Source organism: Sebastes umbrosus, chromosome 15, assembly GCF_015220745.1.
Source record: "Sebastes umbrosus isolate fSebUmb1 chromosome 15, fSebUmb1.pri, whole genome shotgun sequence".
Taxonomy (NCBI): Eukaryota; Metazoa; Chordata; class Actinopteri; order Perciformes; family Sebastidae; genus Sebastes; species Sebastes umbrosus.
Window position 1 is genome coordinate 26,555,395 of NC_051283.1, and position 14,852 is coordinate 26,570,246.

Consider the following 14,852-nt stretch of genomic DNA (forward strand, 5'->3'; position numbering starts at 1 on the left):
ATTTAAATAAAAAGGACAGTTTTTATGTACATTTTTAAAATGAATATATATTAAAGTTTATCAAATTTAAATGAAAAAGGACAGTTTTTATGTACATTTTAAAAATGAATATATATTACATTTTTATAAAATTTAAATTAAAGAGGACAGTTTTATGTATATTTTTTAAATTAATATATTAAAGTATTATAAAATTTAAATTAAAAAGGACAGTTTGTATGTGTTCATTTTTTAATGAACATAAAGCTGTTTAAATAAATTATGCAAATTCATTTTATTTTCTTTCTTTTATCGTTAAAGAAGAAATGGTTGGTTTTATAATATATTTTAATAATATTTATTATTAATTAATATATTAACATATATATATGTTCAAATAAAGTATGCAAATTAAGTATATATATTTTTCTTTCTTTTATTGTTAAAGAAGAAATTGTTGGATGTGTTGCTAATAATAATATTATAAAAAATGTTTTTTTATTGATGACCAGTGATTTTATACACACATGTGAGCAACTGTTTTTTATTGAAGGGCCTTCAGTGACACTGAGACATTCAGACTGTGGTGAACATTCATGATAAAACAGCTGAGTATCTTTATTTAAAACAGGTGGTTTTGATACAGGATGTGATGGATAAACAGATGTTCCAGACTGTTTGATTACAGGCTGACAGGTTGATCATTACCAGTGATCATGGAGACAAAAGGCTGAAACCAGTCCTTCACCTCCTTCATCTTGTCCTCCAGGGTGACCCGCAGGTCTTCGGCAGTTTTCTCGATGCCCTCCTTCATCTGCTCCGCCTGAGACATCAGCAGATCATTCAGGGTGGTGATCTTCGCCTGGGCGTTGTCACGAACCTGAGCAAAATAAGGGTCCAACCGTGTCTTCATGTTCTCCATGTTGGTTGAGCTGCGGGTCTGAAGGTCCTCAAAGAAGTCAACGACATGTCTGAGAGAAAGACAGAGCAGTTTTAACTGGAGTGGAGAATACAATTCAAAAACATCTGATTTATCACATTGTTTCAGCGTCCAGTATGTTGTAAAGTATTATTTGTTGTTTAAATGCAGTATTCAGATTATTTTCTTAAAGAGGACACATCATGCTCATTTTCAGGTTCATACTTGTATTTAAGGTTTCTGCTAGAACATGTTTACATGTTTTAATGTTAAAAAAACACTTTATTTTTCTCATACAGTCTGTCTGAATATACCTGTATTCACCCTCTGTCTGAAACGCTCCGTTTTAGTGTCTGTCTCTTTAAGATCCCCTCCTAAAAAAGCCCAGTGTAAAAATACTTTCCAGGAAAGGTCCTCATCATACTTAAGTAGCAGTATGGACGTATGTACAGTATATACTGTACATTTATTTAGATTTTAAGACATTAAGATTTTGCTCAAAAACAGTCAAGTTTTAAGATATTATTTAGTCATTTTTAAGATATTTAGTCAGAATTAACCTCTAAAAACACACCATTAATCTGGGAACATACGGTAGATTAAAAAGGAACAATAAGACAATTAAAACATGACTTAGTATTTAAACTATAACCTGCATGGCCATTTTCAAAGGGGTCCCTTGACCTCTGATCTCCAGATATGTGAATGTAAATGGGTTCTATGGGTACCCACGAGTCTCCTCTTTACAGACATGCCCACTTTATGATAATCACATGCAGTTTGGGGCAAGTCATAGTCAAATCAGCACACTGACACGCTGACAGCTGTTGTTGCCTGTTGGGCTGCAGTTTGCCATGTTATGATTTGAGCATATTTTTTATGCTAAATGCAGTACCTGTGAGGGTTTCTGGACAATATTTGTCATTGTTTTGTGTTGTTAATTGATTTCCAATAATAAAAATATACTTACATTTTAATTAAGCAGCATATTTGTCCACTCCCATGTTGATAAGAGTATTAAATACTTGACAAATCTCCCTTTAAGGTACATTTTGAACTGATCAAAATGTTGCAATTAAATATTTTAATCGATTGACAGACCTAATTTAAACATAGATTAGTACGAAGTATTTGATGAAGACCCTACAAAATGAAACTGTTCTAAGATGAATTAAATAATCAAAAGTTCTTAAAAGTTTGGTTGGTAAAAGTTAGAGAAAGTGTGAGAGCCTCTTACTGGACAGAGTTCTCCATCAGCCTCCAGTGAACGCCTCCCTGCCTCCAGTGGATCTGACTCACCTCTTGATGTCCTGTGTGTCCTTGTTGAGGCGTTTCTTCATCTTGCGGTTGTAGGCGGTGACCCTGACTCTGACGTCGTCGGCGTTCTGCTCCATCATGGTCTGCAGCTCCTCGGCGTACTTCTCCATCTGCTCCCGGGCCTCGCTCATGTGATCTCCCAGCTTGTCGGTCAGCTTCTGCAGGTCTCGGCCCAGTTCATCTGCAGAGTCCTGGGTGAAGGGGGCCAGCTTGGTCTGCAGGTCGTCCTTGTACGTGGCCAGCTCAGCCAAGCTGTCCTGGATCAGGCCGCTGTTGTTGATGTAGTGGGGGGAAGGCGGGACAGATGAGTTTAGGGATTTTGTTGGTGGTTTTTGTGAAATATTTTGGATTCAAAGGGGGTCAAGACTGAGGTCAAATAAAGGCCTCATTCAAGATAACAGAACATAGAATAGAAAAATTGCTCAGCGGAGCTGGAGATCTATCTACAGGAGCTCTGTTTGACCTGAGCCCTTCCATGTCAAAGAAATCAATCAAAGGATTTAAACGTAAAAGTTGAGTGAAGACTCAATAGTGGCTGGGAATGAACCAATAAAAGTCCAAACAAGACATACCGAAAAGTGGACTTGCACCTGCACCGCAGGCCTTAGTCAGCAGCTCTACATGTCTCACCTCACTGACACATGCTGATTAACCTCCTCACACTCAGCTGAGGACACACTGGCTGTTGTGTAACCAAGCAGAGGTCTAAAAACAACATTGTGTGGATGCAACACACGAGAACACAAAGACCCTGATAAAGATCTAGTTTGTCCCAGTTACAGTGTTGACTCTGTCCTGCTAGAAGTATTTATAAGTAAACGAACAGAAAAATTGCTGGCAAAATGTACTAAAAGTATCAAAAGTTAAAAAAAAGCAAGACTACTTGTGTATGGAGAGAATGACAATACATTCTTGAAACTTGAGAAAAAAGAAGTGTAAATATATGTTGAAATGAATGTGAATTAATGTTGGAGGCTGCATTAGCGGAGCCGTTTGTTAGTCTTCTGCTTTACAAAAGCATAAAGATATTACACTCATACTCATATTTTTTACTCTTAGTGGGAACCAGTTCACCTCTAGTTGCAGGTTCAGCTGGTTTAAACACACAAGAGTGAGTGCAGTGATCCTTTATTGGACTAAATCTAAAATATTTCCTTGAGCAGGTAGTGCAGATTAAAACACTAATAATGTTACAAATACGATCTGTAGACAATCTGTTATATATGTGAGTTTATAGCACATAAAGTATTTATCATGTACAAAGTATTCACGTAGTAGAAGGTCAATGGCGCAAATAAACTGATTTATTACTTAGATAACTTTCCCCCTAAATGAACTCACTCCAGCTCTCGGCTGATCTGGGATCTCTGGATGCCCGTCACCACTTCGTTGACCTTCGAGTTCAGATCCATGACATAATCGTTGAACTTCTCCACCGCGACCTCCCACGGGTTCTTCCCCTCATCCTGAGGTACGCTTCTCGCATGGCAGCCTGCGTTGTTAGGACGGAGACAGACAAACTCAGATATCCACTTCTAAATCTTTCAAGTGTCATTTCATTCATTTGAGGATTTTTCTTCGTCTTTGAAGAATAAACCACTTTATAAAATGTGGGACCCGTATTTGGACTACATGGACACTGAGGAGCCCAAAGACTGACTTCAGAGCTTTAGAAACCACTAGAGAAACTGTAGAACCTGCATATATACTGCTCACATCTTCAAGACAACTTGTGATAGTTATTTAATATATTAGCTCCTTTTGCTTCCTTTGCATTCTTATACGTTGTAGTAGTAGTGGTAGTAGTAGTAGTAGCAATAGTGGTAGTAGTAGTAGTAGTAGTTGTTGTAATAGTAGTAGCAATAGTGGTAGTAGTAGTAGCAATAGTAGTAGTAGTAGCAATAGTGGTAGTAGTAGTAGTGGCAGTAGTAGTAGCAATAGTGGTAGTAGTAGTAGTGGCAGTAGTAGTAGCAATAGTGGTAGTAGTAGTAGTAGTAGTTGTTGTAATAGTAGTAGCCATAGTGGTAGTAGTAGTCGTGGTAGTAGTAGTAGCAGTAGTAGTTGTTGTTGTAATAGTAGTAATAGTAGTAGTAGTAGTAGTGGTTGTTGTTGTTGTAATAGTAATAGTAGTAGTGTGAAGCTTTCAAACTCTCACACTTACTGGGGGACCCTGGAGTAGACTGTGTTTTCAAAATAAAAGCCCCAAAAGGTAACAGAAGCTTACGGCAGGCTTCCAGATTTTCAAAAACATAAATCTCAATGTGTTTCTTCCTTTCTTCCCACATCTGTATTTACCTCTTCTCTTCTTTATTATCTTACACTCTTTCCTCCTTTTCTTTCCCTTGTTCTTTCTTTCTTTCTTTCTTTCTTTCTTTCCTCCTTTCCTTTTCTGTACCTTTAAAGCTTTTCGTGCACTAACTGTTCAGCGGTCGGCAACTTGCCATCAAGAAACGCTTTTTCGAGTTACTGGTTTTGTTTATTTTTTCTTTATATACATAAGTGTATAATTTTCTCCTTTTAAGTGTAGGTCTATGTACAGTATGTCTTCTTCCCTACCTCTGTAATGCAAAAAAAAAGTCCAATAAAAATAAATACAATATACAATTTAAAAAAAATATATATATTTTTATGTGTCCCTAAGAAAACATTTTGAACTCACCTGAGAGGACAGCCAGCGCAAGGAATACTGCAAAGACCCTCATGATGAAAACTGGAATATCATATATTAATAAAAAGGTTAAAATGATCTCAACACTGACATACAGAATTTTTACTTTACTTTCACCAGTTCAACATTAATTTCAAGATTTTTTTTTTTTACTTCAGATGTAATGAATCATCACCATGACAGTTTTTTAACCAAATTCTTTCCACTTCTAGTTTAAATAAACACAAACCTTTAAACAAATGATTTTACAGAGCTAAAAAAAAGTCAAAAACCTTCATTCAACCACTACAAGACCAACCGGCTGTTAATAGAAACAGTGTGAGACTTACCTCAGTGATCCTGATATCTGAGACTGACTGAACTCGTCACTCAGTATTTATACAGTCTAGGTGCCTTTGATGCGATCCAATAAATGTCAGGAGGATTGCTGACATGCGTCCGAAGTTCCTTCGTCGTTCTCACCTTTTATTGCTGTGTTTGTGTTATTTTGGCTCCACGTCGCACTCTGAAAGTACACACAGGCAAGCACAGGTCAGAAATTAGGAACACCCAAAATATCTGATCAGAGGTTTCATGTGGTCAAGGCCTCTGGATTACCAGTTTAATTTCAGTATTAACAGTTCCTTAAATAAAATGCAGCGCAGTTTATCACTACACCATCAGATAATCAGAAAAAAATCTGAATCTCACTCTGTCCTTGTCTGTCACAAGCACAATGCTATTGACAACAGCGAAATGGCCAAGGGTCATTCTTGTGTCACATCATTGTCCAGTTGATCTGGTTCAGAGTCTGCTTTAACAACCGCTGCGTGCATTTATACAACTTTTATAAGATGGGAAACCTTCCAGTAAATTACCTTCCATCCATACAGATTGGAGTAATCAATTAAATACTTTATTGCCTGGAAATGTGGAAATGTACTTTTGTCCTTACTGTTGACAAAAATATAAACAGACACAAGGCATTAAATACATTAACAACCATCAGAAGATGTGTGGGCACAGTAGGAGTGCTTTCAGTGGATTAAAGCTGCAGTCGGTAACTTTGAGCAAATATGAAAAAAAGCTGTTTTTATAAAACTGTCTCCTGTGTTCTGCGAGGTAAAATTACAGTTTTAAGTTAAAGTGGTGAAAATATTCTAAATATAGCGTACATTTAAAATGATATATATATATTTTTTAAGTGTGCCTTTCTTTTAGGTGTCTAAAATAAGTTTTTCTGCTGCCAACGTCCACAGAAGTAAATTGTTTTGCTCCTGCACTGGTACTCCTGTCTGCTTCTCCAAACTGGGGTCATGCTGACCGTCATCTACTGTTGGTAATACACTGACTATGGATAAATAGCTCATAACTTACCCAAACTATCCCTTTAAAGGAGCAAAGCTGTAGTTTTGTCTCACAGGTTACAGTATCATCAAAGACTGTAACCTGCATTATCAATTTGTGACAGTAACAAATTCATTATCACTGATCGTTGTCGGCAGGATTTGAACCTGCGCGGGGAGACCCCAATGGATTTCGAGTCCATCGCCTTAACCACTCGGCCACAACAACTTAACAATACAGACCGTTGGGTGTGATCTTGTCTTTACTAAAAAGAAGGTTTTATAGGCCAGCTGGCCCACTCTTCTGATTGGTCAACTGAGCCAAACTCTTCGGACTCCGCTCCAGCTCCGCTCTAACCAGCTTTGTTTGAAGGCATGTCAAACTAAACACTAGGCAGGTATTATACAAATATGTTATTTGGTGACATCACCACGTTATGGAAGAAAGGGCAGGACTTAAAGCAAGGCGTTTCAGGCATTTCAGGAGCAGAGTTTCTGTGGGGGAGAGTATCTCCGTTTGGCGTGGACTTTGGGCTTTGTAACTTTTACATGCACAAAAAACTATACAACACACCAAAGGAAAGGGAAAAAGCACAAAAGCAGAATAGGTCCTCTTTAATAATAGCACAGTTGTAATGTCAATAATCTGACTCAATAATGTCAGTTACACAGAAAGATCTGTTTAAAGTTTGCAAACATGAGCTAACGTTAGCTGAAGCAGCAAAACCCCTGAGCGTATTGATTTGAGCAAGTGTGTGCTTTTATGAATAAAACTTTTCATTTGTAAAAGAGAAATTGTTTTTCTTTTCTTAAAAAGTTACACAATCTTGCTTTATTATACCTTCATAAGATTGCTTATAAAGGTTGGACAGTGGCGGTTGCATTTCTGGTTTTACAGCTCATTTTTGAATTGATGAATACAAAGAAAGTGACAACACGAAATACATTCAACCTTTTTTTTAATTTATTGTTGTTTTACAGATGAAAGCTTATAGTTGTAAACAGTAACATACTAGAGGAAATACTGACATCTTTCATCCACATACAAAAATAGAAAATGAGGTATTGCACTTTTTTATCTGTCCCATAAACTCAACTCTGATTCAACAGAGAGAAAACTTAGTATAGATATTAGTCCGTTTACTGGGTCATCTTAGTGAAGGACTCCCACAGAGCAGTCAGCTGCCTCTTCAGGTTCTGGGCGTCGGCGTCCAGCTTGGTCCTCAGCTCCTCTCCTCTTTGAGCCAGGTTCTGCTGGATCTCCTGGGTTCTCTGGGTCAGCTGGGTCTCAAAGCTCTGGGTCAGGGGGATCATGCTCCTCTGGAACTCCTCCAGGCTCTGCTCCATCTTCTCCTTGATCTCCTCGGTGTAGGGGACCATCTGAGCCTGCAGCTGGTTCATGTTCTGATCCAGCTGAGCCTTCATCTCCTGGCTCTTCTGCAGCAGGACGGTCTTCAGGGCCTCGGGGTCCATGGTCTCGGCGTAGGGTGCCGCGTCCGTCTTCATCTCCTCCACCTGCCTCTGGAGGTCAGCTATCAGCTCGTCGGCGTAGGGCTTCAGGCTGGTTCCCACGGAGGTCAGATCCTTCTCCAGACGGGTCTTCAGCTGCTCGGCCTGCTGGGTAAACTGAGTCATGAGGTCCTCGGTCAGAGGAGCCACCTGTGTCCGGAAAGTGTCGGTGAGCTTGTTGACGGCGTCAGTGCTCTCAGAGATGAGGGTGCTGCAGAGAAACAAACAGAAATAAGTCATGAGAAACATTCATCACCCTCTCCAAGCTGAAACTTACAACAACAACAAAAATAAAGAGCTCTTTCCTTCAAGTCTTTAGTAAATGCATATTTATCCCTTTGAGACTACTTACTTCACTTCCTTTCCCAGCTTGGACTGTCTGATCTGCTTCAGGGACTCCTCGGCGTTCGTGGTTGCCCTGGCGACGTAGTCCCAGAAAGCATCTTTCACCATCTCAACCTCGGGCTTGGGCTGGTTTTGCCACACGATGTTGGCATTGCAACCTGCTGAAAGATCAAACACATGTTGAACATTGAATACTTCTTGTTCCAACGTAAATGAAAGACATGTTGATGTTCACCCCAAAACTTTCTTACCTGTGAAAACAGCGAGGACGAGCACTGCGAGGACCTTCATGACTGATGCTGCAGCTGAGAAGAAAGATGCAAAATTAGCTCTTTGTGGTTATTTTTCATATCATATAACCTGAAAAGTGACATGGTGCTGCTGGTGTCTCACCTGTGTGGATGAGCTTGCTGTTGCGGTCAGGGAGCTGTTGAACACAGTGGGTGGGTTCTGCACAGCTCATGGCTCAGTATATATAGGCAGCTGAGGCGTATAGTGGAAACACAGGAGTAAAGTCCAACGCTGAGTGCCGTGCTGTCACTGCTGCTTCCACATCACAACAGACGTAACATGTACAAGACCACATCACCACTGTCTGATGAAACCTCATGTACATGTCATTATACATCTTTCAGAGCAAGAGATATTTGGTTTTTATTTAGTTATTATAATAATACAATAATATTAATTGATGTATGATTGATGTCATTATGTGATACTTTCTGGGTCTATCATTAGAAAAAAATGAATAAACGCTGTCAAATTAAAACTATATAGTTTTAATTTGACAGCATTTATTAGTTTTTTTTATATATCCATATATATAATATAACTATATACAGTATAAATATATACTGTGTATATATATATATATATATACACATACTATATATATATATATATATATATATATATATACAGTGTGTATATATAACTATATATACACACTGTATATACAGATTAAGTTATAGGTCTTAGGTTTTATGTCCTAGTTCTGAGAGAAAGCTTTATTTCCTATAAAATTACAAATACACTTAAATTAACAATCAATATTTTTTTAAACATTAAGTATACTTATAGTACTTATATTTATTATACAAAATTATAATTGACAATAATATTAAAATAACTTTAAAAAAGGGTCTACACAGCCATGCTAGCAGCTCTGTGAGGCTGTACTTGAGCTAAAGGCCACTGTTAGCGTGCTAACATCTTCACGATGACAATGCCAACATGCTGGTGTTTAGCAGGAATAATGTTTACCATGTTCATCAGTTTTAGTTTAGCGTGTTAGCATGCTTAGATTTGCGAATCGGGACTAAACACAGTAAAGTTCAGCTGCTAGGCTGATGGGAATGTCATTAGTTTTGCAGGTATTAAGTCATAAAACAAAATACTGGACGAATTAAATGTTGATGGCGCTAGAAGAAAAGTCAGAGGATCACCACATTTCATGACAATCCATCCGATAGTTGATGTTTTCTTTGAGACATTTTACTTAAAGGTGCTTTATACGATATCCAGAGCGTTAATATAGCAGCAAACAACTATTTGCTATGTAGAGATATAGGGGAGAGTGGGGTAAGATGAGCCAATTTTTACTTATGCTGTCCTCGAGGTTAGGAAAAATGAGACAGAAGCAGAATGAAAACTTGAACCTTAAATTCAGGATCTCTCCTATCAAATGAAATGATCAGCATGCATCCATCACAAAGCTGTCTGGAAAAAATGACCTTCCCAAAAAAAGTGCTCCTGTGGCTCAACTTGCCCCAGGTAAGGGGTAAGTTGATCCGAGTCAGTGGGTAAGTTGAGCCATCGTGGGGTAAACTGAACATCTGAGTTTTTAAGTTTAAACCTCAGCATAAGTGTGTTAACAAACAGTTTCACAGTTATGAACTTGTGAGAACAAACCACCTGTGAGTTTCAAGACCATTGAACAATCAAAATATCATTCAATATTCGACAATATTCCAGTCGTCAAGGTTGCAGTGAAATATGAACTGTTGCTCCCTCCTTGCAGTTCCTCCAGCCTTTTGAGGTTGAGGTAGCTCCTTCAGCACATCACTCAGTGGAAAAGATGCCTCATCCTTTTCCTTGAATACAAAGGTGGGCTTCTCACGTCAAGTGTTTCCCTGGATTCTTCTGAGAAATCTTGCACTCACTTCGTTGCCCTCCAGGCTCTCAACCAAGCCAATGTAATGGTAGCTCCTGCCTTTGGATACAAAGTTTACTATGACAAAGTCACCAACTGACAGATCTGAGATGTCTGATTCACTTCTCTCATCATTAGAACTCTCATGCTCAAGTGTCATCAAATGGGATGGCATCACACTCTCCTCAGAACTGCTGTACGCTGTGATTTTCGTCTTGGTCTTTGGTTTGACCTAGGCCTACCTGCTAAACCCTGCTCTTTCCAGTTGTTGGGGACAGGAAGGTTGTTCTTTCTGCCAATTCCAATGCCAGTTCACAGCATTTCTTTGGAGTAAGGCCGTGGAACTGTTCAGCCAGCTTCTTGATATGGTCTGCAAGCTCCTTCTCTACCTCCTCTGTGAGGACCCTCTTTGCCTCTGCTGTTCCACTATAACCAACTGTTTTAACTTCCTTTATCTCCCTCTTCTATAAAGGTTAACACATAAAAAAATCAAACCAAGTTGTGTAACACTCAACAGTAATACCATTTTATACATCAGAGAATTAATTTGGTTAATTTATGGTGGGGTAAGTTGAGCCAGTGGCTCGGAATAATAGTAGAATATTAGTGAGCCAGTGGCTCAACTTACCCCATAGCCTTTGGCTCACTTTGCCCCATAGCTACCATTTTGGAAAAAATGGCCCAGTTTAGCAATTCAGGCTAATCTTTAGCGAAGGGATTAACATGGTGTTATACCTTAGTAAATCACCAACATGTATAATATATTTTTTTAGACCTGGATAAATTTGCTTTGACCTAACATTCATTATTCCTGACATGCAGAAAATTTACTTTGATAGGGAAAAAACTGTTTTTGGTGTAAAAAAATACTTACTACTTCTCCCATGTGCTTCACTTCATCACAGCAAGATAGAAATGATGGGTACTTCCTGAATTTATGGTCACATGACAAAACATAATCACAGTTGCCAAGATACAGGGGGTGGGTCAACTTACCCACTGGCTCATTTTACCCCACTCTCCCCTAGAGGAGTAATGTCTACCTGAGCAGAGAATGAAGTCTCTCTCCCTCTGTGTGTGTAGTAACACAAGTTTCTCCGTGCTTTGATGACGTAGCCGGGCCGGCCGTGTGTGTTTTTAGTGCATAGGAGCGCGCCCCACTGGCTAGCTCACGGTCGCCGATCTCCACTACTCTCATACAGCGTTTACAGCTGATAACGTCGTCCTGACCAACAGCGCGTTACAGAAGCATAGCATCATCCTCTGGTGACCATGAATGTCTGTAGAAAATTCCAAGGCAATCCATTCTGTTGAGATATTTCTATTTTTTAGCCACGCTGCGTGCATGGCTAAAAAGTAAAAAAAGAATATATAGCATAGTATATAATATATAATATAACATTATAATCCCATTATTTAATATCATGTGTAATTGTAATTAGTGGAAAGACACTCAGGAGACATGATTTAAGTCACTCTTATGTAACATGTGTAAACACGGTGACACTCAGGAGTAAGGAATGTCAGCAGATAAGATAAATAAGATAACGAGGCTGTTATTATATCACTCTGTTGCAGTACAAGTCCTGCATTGTTTCTCTTGATTACTCCATTATAACTTAAGAGGCACAGAGTAAACACACATATCGATCCACATAAATGCTCTCATCTTAAAGACAACTGTTGTGAGAGGTTTTATAGATCAGTGAAAGGTGAGCAGGACTTTGATCCAGCTGTGCCATCAGCTCTGCAGATAATCTTTACTGAAGAACGTCATGTTTCCTTATACAACAATCCCCTCCCGACAAACTGATAGCACGGAGGAGCTAAAGTCTCCCTCTCAGGTGAAACTACTGATAAACATCTAGCTGTTTTCATGTGACGCACACAGCAACCTTGAAGCAAATTATAAGAAAGGTGTTGGATGAAGCTCAAGGTGTACAACTCTGGAGTAAAAATAATACATGTAATAATCTGTCACAGGTTAAAGCGGCAGTAGGCAGTATATTTTTGGCATCATTGGGCAAAAAATCCATAATAATCTTTCAGTATTTTGTAATTCAAGTGTGATTTATGGCTCTTTTTTCAGGGTTTAAAAAATCTAGCCTGTGACGGGAGACTTTGGCCAATCACAGGTAATTTCAGAGAGAGAGCGTTCCTATTGGTTGTGCTCTGGCTGGTAGGCGGTGCTTGGTATTTCCTCAACAGATCTCAACATGGCTGCCGGATCGCAAACTTTCTCATTTTACAGCTAAACAGTACACTACAAGATGTTTTTGAAAACATTTTACGCTAGAAATAGGCATTAACGTAACAGAATATTGATTCATATTGGACCGTTTGATCGGAGTTCGCGAGTGATTGACAGCTGCTCAGAGACGGCAAGGCTCCGGCTCGGCTCTGATTGGTTATTTTCCTCCGGTCTGTGAAATCTTGCAGATGCCGTTAGGAGCACCGGAGGACACAGAGGCACATGATTTTTTTTTTTAGATTACCTGTCTCACTGTCAGGATATAGTGACCGTTTTATAAAAATAACTTTAATCATATTCGCTCCACCCTGCCTACTGCTGCTTTAAGTGAAATGTTCTGCACATTTATTTGCTATATTCAAATTTGAGTTATTTGCCACAATACTTTAAAGGATTTGAATACCCCTTTCGTCCACTGTCTGCTGTGTAACCGCCGTACGTGACGCTGATTTAGTGATATAAACCATTACTCATCCCATTCTGATGCCAGTATCACAGGGCGATTAATGCGATGACACTTAAATTACGACGTGGAGTGGCAGCAGTGACAAGAATCTGTCCAGCGGGGCAACGAGAGAAGGACTTTACCCTTCAATACTGCTATAAAAGCTCTTAACAGGCGTCTGAAACAACACAAGTTACCAGACTCAGAGCAAAGAAGCTGCCTCTGTCAGGTAACATATTTTATTATTATTATTAAAACACTTCATGACTTAAATAAGTTTCAGATTTTTACATGTTTTTCAATTGTTAATCTAATTTCTTTATCCAACAGAATCAATCATGAAGGTACTTGTGGTTCTCGCGCTTGTCTCTGGTGAGTGAATTTTCTCTTTGAAATAAATATATATATAGTTGAATAAATGTTTTGGTTCTATACTAAATCTGCTAAATCTTTTGTCCACAGTTTGCAATGCCAACATCCTGTGGCAGGATCCGCCCAGGAACAATCTGGATTTGGTGAGAGATGCTTTCTGGGACTACGTCTCTCAAGTAACACTCACCGCCGAGGACTCCCTGAATCAGATCAGACAGTCTGAGATGGGACAGGAAGTGAAGTAAGAGTGATAAAGAAGCTTCACGACATTATAAATATAGTATATGTTTCTAGTTAATAACAGTTTTCTCTCTTGTGTCTATCAGCACCATGATCTCTCAGAGCTCTGACACAGTGAACCTGTACGCCACTGCTCTGCAGGCTCAGATGGCTCCTCTGACCCAGGACTTCACAACTCAGTTTTCCGAGCAGGCCGAGCAGCTGAAGGCCCGTCTGGAGAAGGATCTGACCGCCATGAGCACTAGCATGCAGCCCTTCGCCGCGGAGATGGTGGCGCAGCTCCAGAGGCAGGTGGAGGAGCTGAAGAAGGAAACGACCCCCTACGCCGAGGCCATGGATCCCGAGGCCCTGAAGGCCGTCATGCTGCAGAAGAGCCAGGAGATGAAGGCGCAGCTGGAGAAGAGCGTGGCCGAGATGCAGGCCCAGATGATCCCCTTCACCGAGGAGATGAAGAAGAAGATGGAGCAGAGCCTGGAGGAGTTTCAGAAGACCGTGGTCCCCCTGACCCAGAGCTTTGAGACCCAGATGACCGAGAAAACCCGGGAGATCCAGCAGAACCTGGCTCAAAGAGGAGAGGAGCTGAAGGCCAAGCTGGACGCCACCACTCAGGATCTGCAGGCTCGCCTGACCGTTCTGTGGGAGTCCTTCACTCAGAAGAACCAGTAAACGGACTTCTTCGTCAGCCTCACGGCCTCCACACACCAAATATTTGTCAGCTTCATCTAATCTATATTTTAATAAATATAAATCTAACCAATAAGTTCAGTCTTTTGGTGTCTTAATAAGCATGCAAGACTCTTTTCACAGAAGAGTGATTCATTAACGAGACTACTTTTATACAATTGTTGTACAATTAAAAGGCAAATTCATAGAGCTGCACTAAACACAGACATAATATCATGACTCATCGTCCATGTAATCACTCTGTGCAGAAGATGACTCCAACTGACTTTAGTTTACAAGACCTTTCTCCAACAACTTTTTTTGCTTACTAAATATCAAACAAGCTTTCCTGTTTTTCATCCAAATATCAAAAGATGGTCATATATCTAATACTCATGCTCTATAGTTTGATTCATATTATTTCAAAACTTTAAATCAAAGGGCCATAAAAGCACTGATTAACTGTTTTTCATGCCAACATTTAGTAGAAATTGTGAAACAAATTACAAGTCTTCAAGGTGTATGGAGTCATAGGAGTGCCAAAAAAAAAAAAAATTAATCTGAAAAAGAATAAGAAAGTAAATGTGGAAATATAAAGACAAATATTAAAATATAAAATAATAATAAAATAATAACTAATTACAAGCATTTTCATTTATTTTCATAT

At 39.2% G+C, this 14,852-nt stretch overlaps 3 protein-coding genes and 1 non-coding gene across 5 annotated transcripts; 1 reads left to right on the top strand and 3 right to left on the bottom strand.

Annotated features, from left to right (window-relative positions):
* Positions 1 to 507: 507 nt before the first annotated feature.
* Positions 508 to 5,379, bottom strand: apoea (apolipoprotein Ea). The gene is made up of 5 exons (XM_037794191.1): positions 5,213 to 5,379; positions 4,875 to 4,925; positions 3,557 to 3,707; positions 2,198 to 2,485; positions 508 to 950 (listed from the first exon to the last, which is right to left on the bottom strand). Exons 2-5 carry the CDS (start codon positions 4,915 to 4,917, stop codon positions 662 to 664), a joined length of 771 nt encoding a protein of 256 aa, XP_037650119.1. The 5' UTR covers positions 4,918 to 4,925; positions 5,213 to 5,379; the 3' UTR covers positions 508 to 661.
* A 976-nt stretch (positions 5,380 to 6,355) lies between these two features.
* On the bottom strand, positions 6,356 to 6,437 carry trnas-cga. Its single transcript has one exon. It is a non-coding gene; the product is annotated as a tRNA-Ser (tRNA).
* Positions 6,438 to 7,150: 713 nt separating this feature from the next.
* apoa4a (apolipoprotein A-IV a) lies at positions 7,151 to 8,560 on the bottom strand. The gene is made up of 4 exons (XM_037794190.1): positions 8,456 to 8,560; positions 8,314 to 8,367; positions 8,070 to 8,223; positions 7,151 to 7,928 (listed from the first exon to the last, which is right to left on the bottom strand). The coding sequence occupies exons 1-4, from the start codon at positions 8,523 to 8,525 to the stop codon at positions 7,349 to 7,351; spliced, it is 858 nt and encodes a 285-aa protein (XP_037650118.1). The 5' UTR covers positions 8,526 to 8,560; the 3' UTR covers positions 7,151 to 7,348.
* Positions 8,561 to 12,855: 4,295 nt separating this feature from the next.
* Positions 12,856 to 14,784, top strand: LOC119503432 (apolipoprotein A-IV-like). Of its 2 annotated transcripts, XM_037795232.1 has the most exons (5): positions 12,856 to 13,139; positions 13,241 to 13,282; positions 13,373 to 13,523; positions 13,609 to 13,928; positions 13,995 to 14,784. In XM_037795232.1, the coding sequence occupies exons 2-5, from the start codon at positions 13,249 to 13,251 to the stop codon at positions 14,186 to 14,188; spliced, it is 699 nt and encodes a 232-aa protein (XP_037651160.1). In that variant the 5' UTR covers positions 12,856 to 13,139; positions 13,241 to 13,248; the 3' UTR covers positions 14,189 to 14,784. The 2 variants fall into 2 exon arrangements, with proteins under 2 accessions (XP_037651160.1, XP_037651159.1); XM_037795231.1 differs by having other exon boundaries at positions 13,609 to 14,784.
* The last annotated feature ends 68 nt before the right edge of the window (positions 14,785 to 14,852 follow it).